The following is a 21598-nucleotide window of genomic DNA, read 5'->3' as shown; positions in this document are numbered from 1 at the left end:
AAAATATGATGGTGAGTTAATGTGCAAAATTTTATGGGCACCATGGTTCCTAGCATATTTGGACCAGCATTTATAGAAGTGACCAATCAAAAAATGGGAATAGAAAAAGGAAAACCAGGCAGCATTAACAAATTTATTGCACACCATCAACTTTTTCAGCAAGCAGGAAGATACTGAATTTACACCCTACTCGCTCAGCAGAAACCTGGTGGGTGAGCTGTTAAAATCGCCCTGGTTCTTACCTGTCCGAGAGCTGCCATGGTCGCAACATCTGCAAATTTAACCTGCTCTCCTGAGCAGGCAGCAAGGACACATGCCCGGAGCCAATGGGGTCCTTCTTTACATAAGCATGTTGCGGCCCAATTACATCATTGAGACCCGCCTGTAATTTTAACTCGGGCCTGAGCGGTGAATCCGCCTGGAGGTAAAATCGGGGCCATTCCTTCACTGTCAAAACATTCAAGAGAAACAAAATGCTGCATAATTAACATAGCTATAAAAGATGTGAAGGCGTTATTCTCTGGTTCATGATCTGCTCTTCAGAACTCAAATTTGTCATTATTAAATTTGTGAATTCAGCGTGCAAGCAGAAGACTATCCAGTGGGACAAGGCCAAGCTCCAGGCTAAGACACAGACAGAGCAGTAGTAGCACCAGACGATCTTCTGAGCAGGTTTGTCTTGCACTCAACAGCCTTTATCTCTAGCGGGTTAGAATGCAAAGGGGTGGAAGTTATGCTACAGTTGTATAAAGCTCTGGTTAGACCACAATCTGGTTCATAGAATCATAGAATCATAGAATGGTTGCAGCACAGAAGGAGGCCATTCGGCCCATCGAGCCTGTGCCGGCTCTCTGCAAGAGCATTTCAGCTAGTCCCACTCCCCCGCCCTTTCCCCGTAGCCCTGCAAATTTCTTTCCTTCAGATGCTTATCCAGTTCTCTTTTGAAAGCCGTGATTGAGTCTGTCTCCACCACCCTCTCAGCCAGTGCATTCCAGATCCTAACCACTCGCTGCGTAAAAAAGTTTTTCTTCATGTCACCTTTGGTTCTTCTGCCAATCACCTTAAATCTGTGTCCGCTGGTTCTCGATCCTTCCGCCAATGGGAACAGTTTCTCTTTATCTACTCTGTCCAGACCCTCATAATTTTGAACACCTCTATCAAATCTCCTCTCAACCTTCTCTGCTCCAAGGAGAACAACCCCAGCTTCTCCAGTCTATCCACATAACTGAAGTCCCTCATCCCTGGAACCATTCTTGTATGTCTTTTCTCCACCCTCTCTAAGGCCTTCACATCCTTCCTAAAGTGCGGTGCCCAGAATTGGACACAATACTCCAGTTGAGTCCAAACTAGTGTTTTATAAAGGTTCATCATAACTTCCTTGCTTTTGTACTCTATGCTCCTATTTATGAAGCCCAGGATCCCGTAAGCTTTTTTAACCGCTTTCTCAACCTGCCCTGCCACCTTCAACGATTTGTGCACATGTACCCCCAGGTCTCTCTGTTCATGCATCCCCTTTAGGATTGTACCCTTTAGTTTATATTGCCTCTCCTCGTTCTTCCTACCAAAATGTATCACTTCGCACTTTTCTGCGTTAAATTTCATCTACCACGTGTCCGTCCATTTCACCAGCCTGTCTATGTCCTCACTATACTCCTCACTATTCACTATACTTTGAAGTTTTGTGTCATCTGCAAATTTTGAAATTGTGCCCTGTACACCCAAGTCTAAGTCATTAATATATACCGTATCAAGAAAAGCAGTGGTCCTGGTACCGGCCCCTGGGGAACACCACTGGTTACTATGTACAGTTCTGGTTACTGCACCTTAGGAAGGATAACCTGTAAATTACAGGCATCTTAGGAACTGGCATCAGCTGTCTTTTCTTTGCCGGTGTCCTTATTTTCAAAATGGTCATTGAATGCACTGCAAAAGTTTTCAGTAGAATGGCGAGTTCTTTACCCAGCATCCATAGTGGCTGAGAAACTGCTCTACCCCGGGACAGAGCCGTGCAAGTATTCAATCCCACAGAAAGAGCGGTTTCTCTGCTGCTATGCGTGTTGGGGAAAGAGCTCCCCATTCTACTAAAGCCGTTACTTTCACAAAACCCGTTGCCGCCTCGCGCTGAGCGGAATACACTGACCTCACGAGGCTTTGGGAGTAAAAGGGAAGCAAACTGCAAGGGAAGAACCAGTGATCCCAACTCGGCGAAAGGGCCTGGTGCATTGCAGGCTATCCGTAGTTGGTAGTTTCAGGCTATCTGTAGTTTCAGAGTGCCTCTTCTATATTTTACCATGTAAGTTATTTGGGTCTCTCGATAAGAGTCCATTTTTTGCAAGTGTCCGTTCCTTGGCGGTGTCCATTTATACAGTTTTCACTGTATTGGCCTTGGAGGGGGTGCAGCGCAGATTCACCAGAATGCTCTTAAAATTAGAGCTAGGCAGTTTGGGGTGATGTCAGGAAGAACTTCTTCACACAAAGAGTAGTGGAAATCTGGAACTCTCTCCCCCCAAAAGCTATTGAGATTAAGGTCAGGATCTTACCTGAAGAGGCGCATTGGGAGCGGGTTCTAGTCCCGCCCCCAGCGATGTCCGCGCACAGGTGCTATTTTGGGTTAATTTGCCATGTTAAGGCCGCCCTGCGGGCTTGCTGGCCAATTAAGGGAAAGCCAGTGTCAGGTGACGTCTGTTGATGACGCGTCATCTGCTGGTTTTCTTAAAGGGGCCACCACCATTTCTTTTTGACGGATGATTTGTTCAGTGTTTGACAGCATTGAGGTGCTGCAAACACTGACAACCATTGTACAAATGTGAGCCCTTGCACCCAGGCTCTCCAGTGACTCCCTCCTTAGGCTAAAACAGGTGACAGCTGCAGGTGAGGTTACAGAAGCGATCTGTCACTGGTGAGAGAGGTTCTCCCAATGAGGTGGGACTACACAAACAAACACTTCAAAGCTTGTCACGTACCAAAAATGCTAGACACATTAAAAATGACTTTCCCAACATTTTCTTACCTCTACAACTCACCAGTGTCCCATTGGATCCTTCACACGACTTCTGCAGCTGTCATCTATACACAAACATTACAGTAGACCCACAGCACGCCACACATATCCTGGCGGGGTTTCCCGACGTCGGGAAGCCCGCAGTAGAAATGTCAAAATTGGAAAAAGCCTCTTAACTGCCAGTTGACTACCTGTTAACAAGCAGTTAAGTGGCTATAATCCTCTTCCCGCCGCTAGGAGTCGGGTCCCTGCACAAATCGGGGACCCAACTCCCGGGAAGATTGATTGGAGGCAGGTTGGAAGCGGGTTCGGGACCCGCTGCCAATCTTTCTGATTTTGCTAGCAGTCCCACCTCCAAACCCGACCCCTGAGCGCCGGCAAAATCGCCCCCTAAGGGTCAGTTGAAAATTTCAAAATGGAGATTAATAGATTTTTATTCGGCAAGGGTATTAAGGGATACGGAACCAAGGCGGGTAGATGGAGTTAAGTTACAGCTCAGCCGTGAATTAATTGAATGGTGAGACAGATTTGAGGGGCTGAATGGTCTACTCCTGTTCCTAGTTTTATGGTGCTTGTTTTGTTACCTGCTTATTCATTTTATGTCAAAGTTTGTTTGTAATTCTAGCGTTATCTCATTGGAGACTTGGATGCTCCAGCACTCATCATCCTTGCTCGAGTTAGAAGGACTGACGGCAAGCAGCAAGGCTATCAGGTCACTGGGTCTGTGCAAATCTCAGATGGCAAGCCTAAAATGCACCTCCGTATTGTCGAGCTGGCGGAAGACAGCAGATGGAAGATATGTGTCGATGCTGCCATCCCTAAAGCACACAAAGCAATGGTAATGTATAAATCATAGAACCATACAGTACAGAAGGAGGCCATTCTGCCCATCGTGCCTGTGCCAGCTCTTTGAAAGAGCTCCCCAATTAATCCCACTCTCCTGCTCTTTCCCAAGAGCCCTGTAAATGTTTACTTTTCAAATATTTATCCAATTCCCTTTTGAAAGTTACTATTGAATCTGCTTCCACCGCCCTTTTAGGCAGCGCATTCCAGATCACGACAACTCGCTGTATAAAAAACATTCTCCTCATCTCCTCCCTGGTTCTTTTGCCAATTTTTGCCTCTCCCAGGAGATCAAATGGTTTTGAGTGGGGTGCAGTGTATATATTGTGATGCACAAGGTATCGCAATTCTGTGGGACAGGCTGGATGGACCAGAGGGTCTTTACCAGTCCGTCATTGTTCATATGTTTGTATGTATCTTAAATGTATGTCCTCTAGTTACCGGCCTTCCTCCCAGTAGAGGCAATTTCTCCTCATTTACTCTTGTCAAAACCCCTTACATTCTATTGCAATGTTAATGTCTTCTGTACACATTCTGAAGCACAGATATTCAGGCAGAAATTCTACTCCTCCGTGGGGTAAAGTTCTGGCGCAGGCTTGGCGGAGGAACCAGGAGTTGGAGCAGAACTCAAGGAAATTGTGAGCTTCTTCCCTCTCCCGCCGCCCCCACCCCCCCCCTGCCCCCTCCTCCCCACAGGCTTGACAGCAGTTTGACGTGCCCAGGTGAGCCCCACCAGGTGTATTGTCAGCTGGCTCACTGCAAACAAGGCCAAGGGTGATTGAGGAGCAATTAGTCCAGGGTGGGAAACTTAGCAGCATGGCAGACTCAGTGAGGCACCTGGCAGATGAGCTGACTGGCCTGTAGCACCCACTCTTGGACGGGTGGGTGGCCCCTGTTGCAAATCACAAGCTCTGGAAATTTTACCCTAAAAATGTCTTATTGAGTGTGAAAAACGGTGTCTTTTTTAATTTCCTAGATAATGTACAGATGGGGTGAAAACTGTCAGAGATATAAGATTTCTTTTGAGGCATCGATGGGATATCTAGCAAATCACCCGGCTATGAAAGTTAAGACTGAGTGGTCGCTGATTCCTGATCTGATGATAGCTGGTGGAAGGATGTAAGCATTGTGCCATACAATTATCTTGCTCTGCTGTTTTCTTGGTACCCGATACACAACACTAAGACAATGCTCTTTTTAACCAGGGTTGAGTCAGGAGTTGCCTATCTATTAGGATTTTCCAACAGATTTGTAAGTAATCCTTCTCATCAGATTACAACACTGATGGCTCTAACATCACCACGGACCATCGATACAGTCATTAAACTACCCAGGGTACTGCTATCTTTTTTCACTTTCATTTAGCTGTGCTCCAAGTCACATTTTTTAAATTATAGAGCTGATATTTCTTTACCTGTATAATCCTGAACCTCTTTGTTTCTGTTCCAGTTTACAATCTATTATCAAGGCTTCGAGCTCCCTTTGCCAGTGCACATCCATGCAATCGCCCCAATAGTACAGGCACGAGGATTCAAAAGCATCGCTGAAATTCCAAAACTGCTTCTGACTATGAACCAACGTAATTATTATTTCCGCGTCTTCCCTCCAAACTTTTCCGCGCGTGATTTCACCTGACAGCCTATTCTTGTTTTAAATCGGAAAAGCCACATAGGAAAGCATTGCTATCCTGAACGGTTCCTACTGTGATAGTTAGCCAAGGAAAAGACGCTTGGTGCTGAACTGGTACATCAAAGAGTAAGCTCAATCATCCCATGAGCCCAAGTAAAGAGAATTCTTCCGATGGAGCACAGGCCAGAGAACCAGGGGTTGGGTACAATGCTGTAGCCTCCATCTCTGACCTGCGTTGTATCTGAGCATGTCTTCTCCACTGGGAGTGAGGGATTGTTCAATTAATAACTGCTCTTTTCCTCTTTAGAAAGTTTATTTTTCTGAAGTATGGATCGCGACAGTTGGTTTGGAGAAGTACAAGGCTAGATTTTTCTCATCGTGGTTAGTTACAGCAACAATTTGCATTTATATAGCACCGTTAGCATAGATAAACATCCCAAGGTGCTTCGCAGAAGGATAGAATTAAAAGGTGTAATGATATCAGCAAATAGTGATGATATTTGTCTGTGTTTGATTACTTATGCCTTACAGCATATTTGTCTGTGTTTGATTGCTTGTGCCTGAGCAGCAGAGGTCATGTGACACAGACAAGCAGGCTGAGGTTTCGGTTTCATTTTGGCTGCAGCTGAAGCAGCATGGTCTCCTGAAAAGCTGTATGAATTCTTGAACAAACCTTAGATTAAAAGTTATTCTCTTTTATATAAATGTCTCATCATTGAACCCACAAGGAAATCAATACATGGTGTCAGAAGTGGCTCGATTGAAAGAGATGAAGAGAAAAAATCGGAAGTTAGTAACTCGATGGGACAGTGAAAGGAGTTGTGGCAAGTAAGCGAAATCAGCTCTCCACATATTAGCAAGCCAGAAGAGAACATCGTTGCTTACCATTAGAGAATAGCTAACGAAGTGAAAAATGGAAGGTTTACTCCCACCGGCGACGCTTCAGTTGTCAGGTAATGTGGCTGAAAATTGGAGAAGGTTCAAACAACATTTAGAGTTGTATTTAGCGGCAACCGGAGCTGACGAGAAAAGTGATAAACAGAAATCGTCCGTGTTCTTACATGTAGTGGGTGATGCAGCGCTGGAAGTATATAATAATTTCATATTTGCCGTTGATGGAGACAAAATGGAGCTAGATAAAATAATGGAACAGTTTGAGGCCTACTGCATACCTAAACGCAACGTGACCTTTGAGAGGCACAAATTTTTCACATATGTACAGAAAATCGGCGAGACTATTGATCAGTATGTGACTGAACTGAGAAACCGAAGCAAATCGTGTGAATTTGGGGGACTCACAGACTCGCTGATAAAAGACAGACTGGTGTGTGGTATTCCAGATAATGGTCGAAGGGAAAGACTGCTAAGAGAGCAAGATCTAGACCTGGGAAAAGCCATAGCACTGTGTAGGGCTACAGAGACTGTGAAGTTGCAGGCAAAGGAGCTGTTCAGTGACAGTAGCTGCAACGTGGATGCAGTGAGAAAGAACGGATACAAACCGTTTAACAAAGAGAGCGCCAATGTGAAAAAAGAGACGTGGCCAGCAAACGAAAATGAAAGAGACAATCGGAAGTCATGTAGTCGATGCGGTACACAGCATCCACCAAGAAAGTGTCCAGCATATGGTAAAACATGCAATAGATGCAACAAAAACAACCATTATGCCCGTTGCTGTAAGAACCAAGCGCAACAAAGCAAGGTCCATACAGTAGATGAAAGCGAGATAGAGGAATTCTATGTAGATGTGGTGTCTGAAAACAAAAAAGAAGAAAGAGACTGGATGTTGACACTAAAAGTGAACGACATACACATTCCATTTAAATTGGATACTGGAGCACAAGTTAATGTGATATCAGAGACCGATTTTAAGAGAATTAGACCCAGACCAAAGTTACATGGAATACAAGTGAAAGTGACCGGATACTCAGGTACTGATATACCAGTGAAAGGAAGATGCATTGTCAAAGTAACACACAAGGAAAGAGAGCACATGCTAGCATTTATCGTGGTGCCAAAGGATGTGCAAGCCATACTAGGTTTAAAAGCCTGTGAGAGACTGAACCTGGTAAAGAGAGTCCTCGTTGTGGAAAGCGAAGGAGAGACAGTCTATGATGAACTCATGAAAGAGTACAAAGACCTATTTAAGGGTCTAGGCTGCATTCCAGGAGAACACACGATCAGAGTAGATAAAAGTATGACACCGGCCATACATCCATGCAGAAAAGTTCCGTTTGCTCTTCAAAAGCAACTGAAGGCAGAGTTGGACAGGATGGAAAGCCTGAACGTGATTCAGAAGATAGATGAGCCAACTGAGTGGGTGAGTTCCCTCGTCGTAGTGGACAAAAAGAATGGAAAGCTCAGAATTTGCCTGGATCCAAGAGATCTAAACAGAGCAATAAAGAGAGAGCACTTCAAGCTTCCTACACGTGAGGAAATCATGGCACAGTTTGCAAATGCAAAATATTTCAGCAAGTTAGATGCATCCTCAGGATTTTGGCAGATGAAGCTGGATGAAGCAAGTTCAAGACTGTGCACGTTCAACACTCTATATGGCAGATACAGATTCCTAAGGTTACCATTTGGCATTGCCTCAGCTCCTGAAGTGTATCACAAGACTATCCATATGATCTATGAGCACCTGGAGGGAGTTGATACATCAATGGATGACATCATAGTATGGGGAACCACGAGAACTGAGCATGACGAGAGACTGAAAAAAGTGCTGGAAGCAACAAGGAAAACAAACCTGAAGCTGAATAGAGAGAAATGCCAGCTCGGGGTGACAGAACTGACATTCGTGGGAGATATCCTTAGCAGTGAGGGCATCAGACCAGATCCCAGAAAGGTGTCCGCCATTGAGAATATGCCAAGGCCACAATGCAAAAAGGACGTGCAGAGGTTTAATGGAATGATCAACTACATGGGTAAATTCATACCCAACCTCTCAGGAAAAAATAGCACCACTGAGAAGACTAACTGAAAAGAACATAGAATGGAAATGGAATCATGAGCATGAGAAGTCATGGAGCGATCTAAAGAAACTGCTCACAGAGGAACCAGTTCTGAGGTTTTATGACCCATCAAGATATCATCAGATGCATCACAGAGTGGGCTCGGTGCCGTTCTTCTGCAACAATATGACTACTGGCAACCTATTGCATATGCATCGCGCTCAATGACAGACGCGGAGACGCGATATGCTCAAATAGAAAAGGAGCTGCTCAGCATCACATACGCCTGTGAAAGATTTCACCAGTTTGTGGCAGGACAAGCAATCAATGTAGAGACTGACCATAAGCCCTTGATTGCATTGTTCCAAAAGCCACTAAATAGCTGTCCGCTTAGAATACAAAGAATGATGATCAGGCTGCAACGCTATACACTGAATGTTGCGTACACACTGGGTAAGCTGATGTATACAGCAGACACGTTGTCCAGAGCTGTTGACCCAAGTGAGCCCGCAAACACCACAATGGATGAAAAAGTGAACGCCTACGTGGACATGATCACAAGTGCACTGCCCATAGCAGATGCAAAAATGGAGCTCATAAAGACTGAGACAAACAAAGATGAAACAATGAGACGACTGAAGAAAAGCACCTTGGATGGATGGCCCAACATGAAGCAAGACTGCTAACCTGACATAGCAGAGTACTGGAACTGCAGGGCGGAACTATCAGTGGTCGAAGACATCATCTACAAAGGAAGTAAAATAGTTATCCCAAAGAGCCTGAGAAAAGAGATGCTAAAAAAGATCCATGGAGGACATCTGGGAATCAAAGTGTAAGAAAAGAGCACGAGAGGTGATGTACTGGCCATGAATGAACCAAGATGTGACAAATGAGGTGTCAAACTGCACAATATGCCTGAAATATCGAGCAAGCAATCCGGTAGAACCACCAAAGCCACACCCAGCACCAGACAGACCTTACCAGAAGGTAGGCGCTGACCTATTCGTATGTCAAGGGAAGGACTATCTTGTCGTCACAGACTATTACTCCCTGTATCCAGAGGTTTGTAGAATGTACACCACCACTGCAGAAGCTGTGATAAGAAGTATGAAAGCCATATTCTCCAGACATGGCGTGGCAAGCGGGGTCTTCACAGACAACGGACCCCAGATTAACAATGCAAATTTCCGACACTTTACCAAAGAGTGGGACTTTGTCCACACAACGTCAAGTCCTCACTATCCACAGTCCAATGGACTAGTGGAAAAATCGGTCCAGACAGTGAAAAGACTGATGTACAAGGCAAAAGACAGTGGAACTGACTTCTACCAAAGCATGCTTGTATACCGCACAACACCGCTCGAGTGTGGTATGTCACCAGCCCAACTCCTGATGGGACGTCGGCTAAGGTCAAACCTACCCATCCCGGAGAACCTCCTGAAAACAAAAGAGGGGGAGAAAGTGAGGAAGTTCAAAGAACAACAGAAAGAAAAGCAAAAGTACTATTATGACAGAGGAACACAACACCTACCTGACCAAGTAAGGTTCAAAGACAAAACAAACACATGGATGGAGAAGGGAACTGTCCTGAGTGAAGTTCAACCAAGATCATACACCATTCAGACAGATGAGGGTGCTGTTCTGAGAAGAAATCGTCGAGATCTTCTCATGGAACCAGCCACAGCAGGTCAAAAGACTGATACTGTTGAACAACCTGATCACACAGCAGGTCAAGAGACTGATACTGTTGAACAACCTGATCACACAGCTGAGAACCAATCATCTGAGGCAACAACTCAGATTCAAGGACAATCAATCAGAAAATCCTCAAGACACGTGAAGCCTCCTGAGAGACTCATTGAGCAAATTTAAGGACTATTGTTATAGAAGGAAGTAATGTTATCTTATTCTTTCTTCAAGTTCTAGTGTATTGACATACTTCATGTGAACACACAAAGCAAGGGTAAAAAACCTTGATCATGATAATGATAATGTAAGTTCATTAAATGTTACAGTTAAAATGCAGATTAATACAAAGAAAACATGTTGTTAGTTAAAAGTAAAATACTTTTGTTTTAAGAAAGGGAGATGTAATGATATCAGCAAATAGTGATGATATTTGTCTGTGTTTGATTACTTATGCCTTACAGCATATTTGTCTGTGATTGCTTGTGCCTGAGCAGCAGAGGTCATGTGACACAGACAAGCAGGCTGAGGTTTCGGTTTCATTTTGGCTGCAGCTGAAGCAGCATGGTCTCCTGAAAAGCTGTATGAATTCTTGAACAAACCTTAGATTAAAAGTTATTATCTTTTATATAAATGTCTCATCATTGAACCCACAAGGAAATCAATACAAAAGGCAGAGAAGTTACATTAAGCTTGTGTAGAATCCTGGTTACACCACACCAAGTGCACAGTTTTGGTCTCTATATTACAAAAAGAATATAGAGGCACTGGAAAAGGTGCAAAAAAGATTTACAAGGTTGAACTTGGTTAGACCACACTTAGAGTACTGTGCACAGCTCTGGTCTCCATATTACAAGACGCACTAGTGCAAAAAAGACTTACAAGGATGGCACCAGAGCTGAGAGGTTGTAACTACAGGAAACTCTCGTTTAAACGGCACCTAAATATCCGTAATTCTCTATTAACTGACAAAGTTCATACTTCGAAAACAACACCTCAATAACCGGCAATGTTGCCGAGTCCGAGTCTCCCGCGGTGGCCGAGTTAGTCAGTGGGGGCAGTTCTCCAAACTGCCGCTACTCGGCTTCTTGGCGCTGTCGGAAGTCCGAACACCTCAATAATAGGAGTCTGACTCTCCCGCGGTGTAGGTGAGTACCCAATTACTGTATACTGCACATTTCTTGATTTTTTTATTTTTGTTTGTTAAAAATAGCCTCGGTAGATAACCCTCTCCGTCATCCGGAATTTTTAATCAACCGGTACCATCGCAGTCCGGCCGGTGCTGGATACCAAAGAGTTTCCTGTATCAGGAAAGACTGAGCCGGCTCGGGTTCTTTTCTCTAAAAAAAAAAAAAGAAGGCTGAGAGGTGACCTAATAGAGATCTTTAAAATGATGAAGGGTCTCGATAGGGTAGGTTTAGAGATGTTTCCACTTGTGAGAGAGTCCAAACAATTGGGGCCATAAATTGAACATTTTGGACAGTCACCAATAAATCCAGTAGGAAATTCAGGAGAAACTTCTTTACCCAGAGAGAGTGGTGAGAATGTGGAACCACTGGCAGTAATTGAGGTGAATAGTATAGATGCATTTAAGGGGAAGCTAGATAGTGAGGGAGAAAGGAATAGAAGGATATACTGATAGGGTGAGATGAAGTGAGGTGGGAGGAGGCTCGTGTGGAGCATAAACACCGGCACGGACCAGTTGAGCTGACTGGCCTGTTTCTGAACTGTAAAATCTATGTAATTCTATGACATTAAACAAAAATTTACACCGAGCCAAAATCTTGTCAAAACTAGATTTTAAGGAGGAATTTAAAGCCAGAGAGAGAGGTAGAGAGGCAGAGAGATTTATGGGGAGAATTTCCGAGCTTAGATAGCTGAAGGCACGGCCACCAGTAATGGGGTGGAGGGAGTGAGGAATATACAAGAGGCTAGAGATGGAGGAATGCAAAGTTCTCGGTTGGTTGTAGGGCTTGAGGAAGTTACAGTCATAGGGCGGCCATAAAGGGATTTGAACACAATAAGGAGAATTTTAAATTGGAGGCATTGGGGACCAAGAGCCAATACAGGTCAGTGAGCATGGAGGTGATGGATGAATGGGACTTGGTGCTGAATAGGATACAGGCAGCAGAGTTTTGGACGAGGTGGTGTATGGAGGGTGGGGACCAGCCAGGTGAGCATTGGAATCGTTTTCAACAGCAGATAGGCTGAGGTAGAGAATGGAGACAGGAGATGTTTTGGAGGTAGAAGTAGGCAGTCTTTATAATGGAGATAATATGGCGTTAGATGGCCTAACTTGCCTGGATCTCTGCGTAAACCCTTCTTTTCTATCAGGCAGGCGAATTCCTATTGGGAAACACATTAATGCCAGTAATGTTGCTGCAGAAAAGAATGAATAATTTACATCAATTGGTAAACTTATGAGAGCCCAAATGCCAACAGAGGAGCCTTAGATTGCGGTGTCCTTTCCATTGATCTCTAGGATACCTACTGCTGTCTAAGACACCCTGGTGTCCATTTCAAATGGACATTCTTTATGTCAGGCATCCGGCCCACCAGAATGATATTATAATGAAGCTCCCACAGATCCCGTCCACTGGAATGTGTTGGAATACAAACTGGCAGGGTGGGACTTGTGCCCATTTTCTAAATTCACCATCCAGGTCAAAGCAGCCCGCTTGATTGGCACCCCATCCACCACCTTAAACATTCACTCCCTCCACCACCGGCGTACCGTGGCTGCAGTGTGTACCATCTACAAGATGCACTGCGGCAACTCGCCAAGGCTTCTTCGGCAGCACCTCCCAAACCCGCGACCTCTTCCACCTAGAAGGGTGAGGGCAGCAGGTGCATGGGAACACCACCAGCTCCAAGTTCCCCTCCAAGACACGCACCATCCTGACTTGGAAATATATTGGCCGTTCCTTCATCGTCACTGGGTCAGAATCCTGGAACTCCCTCCCTAACAGCACTGTGGGTGTACCTTCACCACACGGACTGCAGCGGTCCAAGAAGGAGGCTCACCACCTTCTCGAGGGCAATTAGGGATGGGCAGTAAATGCTGACCTTGCCAGCAATGCCCACATCCTTTGAACAAAAATTCACCTGCCGCAGTACCACCCAAAAATTGTGGTAACAGATGAGAAAAATTGAGGCTATTGTGCCCTACAAGCAAACTTTGGACATTGCACAGTGTAATGTATGTACCTTTAAGGGGAGAACTACTTTTTACAGCTCCTGTATACTGTAGTACCGGCAGTGACCACACCTGTATATAAACCCTGAGTAGTGATCTGTACAGTGAGTTCTAGAGTAACCCTCATTCAGTAAACACCTGTTGAATCATTCCCTGCAGTTTGTTGTCTGATTATTGAAGGACACAACATTAAGATACACGGATCTAACATTGGCGACGAGCAGATTCAAACCTACCTGCAACTCTGTATCACCTCCCAGGGATTCACTCCTGGAGAACAGTGGAAGAAGGCCGAGTCCAGAAGCACGGGCGTCGACCACGGGAAACCCCCCAGTCATCCAGCGGAGATTTGAGCATCGCAGGGGAGGCTGTCGAGAGCCAGGCTTGGCTTTCCAGTCATGGTGGTCCAGCGAAACGGGCTGGCAACAGGTACTGCGCAGACCCTTCCCGGACAGCGGCGGCTAGAGCCGACCGAGCGGCACAGAAAAAGGCCGAGCAGCGTCGATGGGGGAGAGAGGGAGGGTAGAGCGCACAGGGCGCAGCCGATGTTCAGGACCGAGCGGCGTCAACGGGGGAGAGAGGCGAGAGAGAGCAGAGCGCAGCCGGTGTTCAAGGGCCGAGCAGCGTCAACAGGGGAGAGAGGCGCACAGGAAAACGCACAGAGCGCAGCCGGTGTGCAAGGGCCGAGCAGCGTCAGCGGGGAAGAAAGGAAAGCGCGGGAGACGCCATTTTAAGCCGCAGCGGGGAAGAAAGGAAAGCGCGGGAGACGCCATTTTAAGCCAGTCTAACCACACCCAAAAATGCTGAAGAGTGGCAGTATCACAGCGTTCGACAATGAAGTCGAAGATTGGACGACATATGTCGAACGCATAGAAGTATACTGCAAGGCGAATGAAGTGCCAGATGACAAGAAAGCGCTGGTATTGTTGAATTCAATGGGTGCAAAAACGTATGGCTTACTACGAAACCTAGTAACCCCAGAGAAGCCAGTAGAAAAGGATTTTGAAAACATAGTGTCAATCCTACAGGACCACTTAAACCCCACACCGCTGCTGATAACAGAAAGATTTAAGTTTCACAAAAGGAACCAGCATAAAGATGAAAGTAATGCTGAGTATTTAACGGAACTGCGCAAGCTATCGAAACACTGCCAGTTTGGAACGGGACTAGCAGATACTTTAAGGGACAAGTTTGTGTGTGGGCTTCAAAGTGAAGGAACCCAGAAACGGCTTCTATCAGAAAAGGATCTTACGCTGGACAAGGCTTTCAGCATTGCAGTATCACACGAAGCAACAGCACGGGGCGCTGCAGAGATACAACGGAGACCGCAAGAATATGGCACAAATGAAATGTCATACGGAACAGTGAAGTGCTATCGCTGCGGCAGAACAACACACGACCATAATGATTGCTGGTTCAAGGACAAAGTGTGCAGACAGTGTGAAAAAGTAGGACACATAGCAAGAGCCGGCAGGTCGGGAAAGAAAACCAGCAGCAAGAAATTTCCACAGGAGAAGTACAAGAAGGTACATAAGGTGACGGAGAGTAGTTCAGACGAACAGAAGAGTGATACAGACTCCGGAAGCAAGGAGCTGGGTTGTCTGAAACTACATAATGTGATCAAAATGGAGGATCACCAAACTATCTGGGTCACGCTCAAGATAGCAGGAGTCCAAGTGAAAATGGAATTGGACACAGGATCAGCCCTAACAGTCATAAACCGAAGGAACGACAAGCGGCTATTCTCACATATACCCTTGAGAGATACAAAGATTGTCTTGAAGACGTACACGGGGCAAAAAGTCTACCCCAAAGGAAAAATAAGGGTGCACGTTATATATAACGGCAAGGAAACACCAAAAATGGACCTATATGTATTGCCAGATGGAGGACCACCACTACTAGGACGTGAATGGATCCGGAAGATACAGCTAGATTGGCATTCCATACAAGCACTGACTGTAGATGCCAAAAAGGATGACGACGTCACACCTGGACGACTGCCAAAACTGCTAACTGACGCACAAGAAGTGTTCCAGCAGGGACTCGGAACACTAAAAGGCATAACAGCAATGATCAAAATAGAGGAAAATGCAAGCCCAAAGTTTTTTAAGGCCAGACCTTAAGGCGGTACCTTATGCGATCCGCCCAGCCATCGAAGCAGAGCTGGAAGGTTTGGAACGTTCAGGAGTACTGTCCAAAGTGGACTGGAGCGAGTGGGCTACACCCATCGTTCCTGTAATGAAGAGGTTGTTGAGTAATACGCCTGGGGAACCAAAGAAGGTTCACATCTGTGGGGACTTTAAGGTGACAGTGAACACAGTCCTTCACACTGTACAATATCCGCTTCCGCAGATTGAAGATATTTTCGCCTCGCTATCTGGAGGGAAACGCTTCAGTAAGATTGATCTGGCCCAGGCGTACCTGCAAATGGAGGTAGAAGAAGCCTCGAAACAGTACCTCACGATCAACATTCATAAAGGTCTCTACCAATACAATCGGCTGGTGCTCGGGGTAGCATCAGCTCCGGCTATTTGGCAAAGGGCAATGGAACAAGTCCTGCAAGGGATTCCAGGGACCCAGTGTTATTTGGATGACATCCTGGTCACGGGTGAAAATGACAGTGATCACATCGCCAACCTGGAGCAGGTGCTCACTAGATTGAAGGAATATGGGCTCCGAGCTAATCAGCACAAATGCGAGTTTTTCCAGAAGCAGATCTCGTATTGTGGCCACGTTATTGATAAAGAGGGGTTACATAAGTCCCCTGAAAAGATTGAGGCAGTAGTTAAGGCTCCAGCACCGGAAAATGTGTCACAACTGAGGTCGTTCCTCGGGCTGGTGAACTACTATCATAAGTTCTTGCCGAATTTGTCTACCGTACTACACCCACTGAACACCCTACTGCAAACGGGGGCACCATGGAAGTGGAGTGACGAATGTAAATGAGCTTTCCAGAAAAGCAAAGCATTGACCACATCAAAAGAGGTGTTGGCTCATTTCAACCCAGCACTACCAATTCGGTTGGTGTGTGATGCATCACCCTATGGCATTGGAGCGGTGCTGTCGCACAAATTCCCAGACGGCTCGGAGAGGCCAGTAGCCTTTGCGTCTCGGTCACTAACCTCAGCCGAGCGTAACTACGCCCAGATTGACAGGGAGGCCCTCAGCCTAGTGTGGGGAGTGAAAAAGTTCAATCACTATCTGCACGGGCAGAAGTTCACCTTGCTGACTGACCACCAACCACTTGTCTCCATCTTTAATCCAAAGAAGGGTGTTCCGGTGATGACTGCGCAACGGCTACAGAGATGGTCCCTTTTTCTAGGGGCGCACCAATATGAAATCGAGTATAAGGGCACGAAACAGCATGGAAACACTGATGGGCTATCACGCCTGCCACTGCCTACTGCGGAGGAAGCACCAGCAGTGGATCCTGTCGAAATATTTCATTCGACTATAATTGAATGCTTGCCAGTAACTAACGCTGGTATAGAGAAGGAGACCCGAAATGACCCGACACTGTCTCGGGTATATGATTTGACGGTGAAGGGATGGCCAGCACATGGCAACTCACTGTTGCCAGCATTCTCATCCAGAAGAGAACAGCTGTCAGTATGCCAGGGGACCTTGATGTGTGGATCCCGAGTGGTAATTCCACCCAAGTTAAGGGAGAGAGTGCTCAATGAGCTTCACGAAGGTCATCTGGGAGGGGTGAAAATGAAAAGCCTTGCTAGGGCTTGTGTGGTGGCCGGGGATCGATCAGCAAATCGAGGACCTGACAAAGAGCTGCTCAGGATGCCAGAAGGTCCAAAATGCACCAACACATGCCCCTCTACACCCATGGGAGTGGCCCTCACCTCCATGGCAACGGGTGCATATTGATTTTGCTGGTCCATTCATGGACTCAATGTTTTTAATAGCTGTGGATGCGCACTCGAAATGGCCTGAGGTGGTCAAAATGTCCTCCACCACCATGGAGAAAACTATTGCAGTCCTACGGACCATTTTTGCCAGGATCGGCTTGCCAGAGCAGATTTGCTCTGATAACGGACCACAGTTTGTGTCCAAAGAGTTTCGAACATTTATGAGACGGAATGGGGTAAGGCATTACACATGCGCCCCGTATCATCCAGCCACAAATGGATTGGCTGAGCGGTTCATACAAACCTTTAAAAAAGCAGTAAGGGCCATGTGTGATGACGACATTCCACTGCAGCATAAGGTGGACAATTTCCTGTTAGCCTACAGAAATGCGACACATGCAGTCACCAACCAGGCCCCGGCCACGATGTTCTTTAACCGAAGGTTGAGATCTCGTCTGGATTTGCTCAGACCAAATGTACGAAGAGATGTTGAGAATAAGCAATTCCAGCACATCAATGAGAAGCCGACAAGGAGCTTCAATGTAGGGCAACCAGTCTTGGTCCACAACTACCGAACAGAGAAATGGCAACCAGGAATGATATGCACACGGCAGGGGCCACTAATGTACATAGTGGATGTTGGGGAGAACATTGTGAGACGCCATGCTGACCAGATCCTAGAGTCACAGGAACGAGTCAACCCCATGTCTCGCGTACCTGGTGATGAACCCGACGTACAGGTAGCATCTACCCCAGAAACAGTAGCATCGGAAGCGGATGAACCAACCGACGACAGGGGGCCAGAATCGCCTCCGCACCAAGAGCAAGACACTCGGGAAAGGCGCTATCCAGAAAGGATCAGGAAGCCTCCCCAAAGACTGAATTTATAAATAGACTATTTTCAACTAATGTTGCATGTTAAAACTTTTAATTGTAATTAGTTTGATATTTAATTGTTAAATGAGTGTTATGAACTGTTAATCTAAAAGGGGAGGAATTGTAATGTATGTACCTTTAAGGGGAGAACTACTTTTTACAGCTCCTGTATACTGTAGTACCGGCAGTGACCACACCTGTATATAAACCCTGAGTAGTGATCTGTACAATTAGTTCTAGAGTAACCCTCATTCAGTAAACACCTGTTGATTGTTCCTTGCAGCCTCTTGTCTGATTATTGAAGGACACAACAACAAGATACACGGATCTAACGCACAGATATCAATAAGTAAATTCAACCCCGGTAACAATACTAAATATTGACAGTAACTGTGTATGACGTATTCGCTAAGTAGGAAGTCAATGGAACCGTTGATCGGAACCTGTCAACATAGTAGGAGCAACGCTTCCCGGAGACCAACATTTCTGTAATCTTTTATTTTTTTTCCGCAGGGGAGTGTGCTGCAGAAAATGAGCGTGTTGTCACATTTGACAGCAATGAACTAAAATATAAAATATCTAATGATTGCCACTACATTCTGACCAAAGATTGTTCGCCTACTCCAAAGTTTGTTTTAATGATGAGACGCGCTAATAATCAGCAGACAAAGAAGGCAATAAAGCTACTTATCTCAGTGCCTAATATGTAAGTAGCCATCACAAATCATCTTTACCTTAAGCAGTAATCAGATGTAAATGTCCTTAATGTAAGGTTGATTTATGTTTCTATAGGGATCAAGGGATATGGGGAGAAAGCAGGGACAGGGTACTGAATTTGGATGATCTGCCATGATCGCATTGAATGGCGGAGCAGGCTCGAGGGGCCGAATGGCCTACTCCTGCTCCTATCTTCTATGTTTCTATGTTTATAGTACAGGAAGGGGGTGGGGGCTGCAGTGCATAGGAAGATAGCCTGCTCCACCATTCAATTAGATCAAGTCTGATCTGTGCCTAAACCCCATTTAACTGTCTTTGCTCAATACCCTGAGATACCCTTACCTAACAAAAATCAACGGATCTCAGTCTTGAAAGGTTCAATTGACCTCCAGCATCCACAGCCTTTTCGGGGAGAGAGTGTCAGATTTCCACTACCCTTTGTGTAAAGAAGTGCTTCCTGATTTCACTCTACAACGGCCTGGTTCAAATGTTATCCTTTGTAACGGGTTTGATACAACAAAATGCTTTGCTAGGACACTTCAGAGGGCAGTTAAGATTCAACCAAATTGATGTGGGACTGGAGTCACATATAAGCCCAGACCGGGTAAAGATGGCAGATTTCCTTCTCTAACGGGCATTAGTGAACCAGTTTGGTTTGTACAGAATGAAAGACTTGCATTTTTATAGCACCTTTCATGACCTCAGGACATCCCAAAGCATTTTACAGCCAATGAAGTACTTTAGAAGTGGAGTCACTGTTGTAATGTGGGAAACACGGCAGCCAATTTGCGCACAGCAAGCTCCCACAAACAGCAATGTGATAATGACCAGATAATCTGTTTTTGTGATGTTGATTGAGGGATAATTATTAGCCCCAGGACACCGGGGAGAACTCCCCTGTTTTTCTTCAAAATAGTGCCACGGGATCTTTTACGCCCACCTGAGAGAGCAGACGGGGCCTCAGTTTAACATCTCATCAAAAAGACGGCACCTCCAACAATGCAGCACTGGAGTGTCAGCCTGGATTTTTGTGCTCAAGTCTCATGGAGGGGGACTTGAACCCACGACCTTCTGACTCAGAGGCACGTGTGCTATCAACTGAACCATGGCTGACACTGTGCAACAATCTGATACCAGCTTTTGATTGTTAAAACTGAATTCAAATTCTTAAAATGTCGTGGTGGGATTTGATCTCACATTTTCTGTATTATTAGGCCAGGCCTCTAGATTACTAGTCTAGTAACATAACCAATACATTACCACACCCACTTTTCGTTTGTTCCACCTTTCCTAATGGTGCTATGCTGTTTCAATAGGATTTGTGTTTTATTTTTAACAGTGTAATTGAAGCACATCCTACACGGGATGGAATAAAACTCTTGGTGAACAATGCTGAAACCACTCTGAGTAATCAAGAAAAAGTGATACAAAGTGAGTAACTCTTTTACAAAGGGAGGAGCTGGTATACCCCCAGTCAGTATCCGAGACAGAGTTGGGCTATGGGAATCATGTAATGCAGAGATTTCTTTTGGTACAAAATTCAGTTTCAAAAAGCGGCACCAATTTAAAAATTGTGGGAATACTCCAGAATAGAAAAATCAGGCCAGAACACAAAAGAGTAATTTACTGTAAAAGGGAAAGTATAATTTGGTTAAAAAAAAATCCAGTGGGGAATTCAGAAGAAACCTCTTTACCCAGAGAGTGGTGAGAATGTGGAACTCGCTACCACGGGGAGTGGTTGAAGCGAATAGTTTAGATGCATTTTGTAGTGTATGTACCCGTCTACCTTTAAGAGAACTATTGTATGTAACCGTTCACCTTTAAGAGAACTACTTTAGGTGTGGCACTACTTGTTTGGCTTCTGTATACTGTAATACTGACGGTGACCACACCGGTATATAAGTGTTGTGGCATGATTCATTGGGCAGATTCGCCCTGACCTTCGAATAGTAAAGACCTGTTTGTTTGTTATTCCTGAAGTCTGTGTCGTTATTAACTGTACAACCCACAGACTTTACAGTGGCGACGAGTCCGATCGTACCCTGCGGCAAGACTACCAAAGCAACTAAAGAGCGTCGAAGAGAGGCAACCGCCCTCGTCGTTATGCTGGGAGAAAACACGAGGCTGCAGCAATAGAAAGGAAGAAGACTTTAGCAACAAAAGCTTCCAGCAGCAACAGGCACTGACTACCCTTCTACCACGGTGCGGAATGAGCCGATCAGCAGGGAACAAGGCGGCCGCGGAGACTGTGAGTAGGGGAAAGTGTAACGAAATCCGGAGGATAAGGGCTGTGCACTCGACCACGGTCGAGGGGGAGCAGAGCTGGTCAGGAAGTCGGGTCCAACGGCGTCGTGAGATAGCCGGACCGCGATCGGCGGGAAAAGCCGGGCAGCGACCGAAGCCACGAAGCGCTGAGACCGGGAGCAGGCGCGGGAAGAGAGAAACTCAGCCGCAGCCGGGGAGGGAAGCACCAGACTGCGTGAGGGCTGGGAGGCGAACGGGAGCCGAGCGTGTGGGAGAGGCAGAGCCGACCAAAGGAGGCTGCGCGAGAGCCAGTCCAGCGGCTGAACTGTTCTCCACCAACGGGGTACCCAGCGCCGGTAGAGCCGAACGTGTGGGAGAGAGACGGAGCCGAGCAAGGGGAGAGGGACTGCGTGAGAGCCAGTCCAGCGGCTGAACTGTTCTCCGCCAACGGGGTACCCAGCACCGGTAGAGCCGAACGTGTGGGAGAGAGAGACAGAGCCGAGCAAGGGGAGAGAGACTGCGCGAGAGCCAGTCCAGCGGCTGAACTGTTATCCGTGAACGGGGTGTACCCAGCGCCGGTAGAGCCGTGCGA

The 21598-nt window shown here is 46.0% G+C and overlaps 1 protein-coding gene across 1 annotated transcript in view; it reads left to right on the top strand.

Moving 5' to 3' along the window:
- The window catches only part of LOC147122397 (vitellogenin-like), a 72870-nt gene that overhangs the window by 42967 nt on the left and 8305 nt on the right, over positions 1-21598 (top strand). The window contains exons 21-27 of the mRNA XM_085983519.1: positions 580-672; positions 3627-3839; positions 4821-4963; positions 5050-5179; positions 5294-5423; positions 18559-18751; positions 20102-20193. Of these exons, the coding sequence (XP_085839645.1) occupies positions 580-672; positions 3627-3839; positions 4821-4963; positions 5050-5179; positions 5294-5423; positions 18559-18751; positions 20102-20193 (994 nt within the window). The remainder of the gene's footprint in view (positions 1-579; positions 673-3626; positions 3840-4820; positions 4964-5049; positions 5180-5293; positions 5424-18558; positions 18752-20101; positions 20194-21598) is intronic.

The sequence above is a fragment of the Somniosus microcephalus genome, chromosome 3, assembly GCF_052327205.1.
Source record: "Somniosus microcephalus isolate GS21.2 chromosome 3, FLI_Smic_1.0, whole genome shotgun sequence".
Classification (NCBI taxonomy): Eukaryota; Metazoa; Chordata; class Chondrichthyes; order Squaliformes; family Somniosidae; genus Somniosus; species Somniosus microcephalus.
This window is presented reverse-complemented; position numbering and strand designations above follow the sequence as displayed.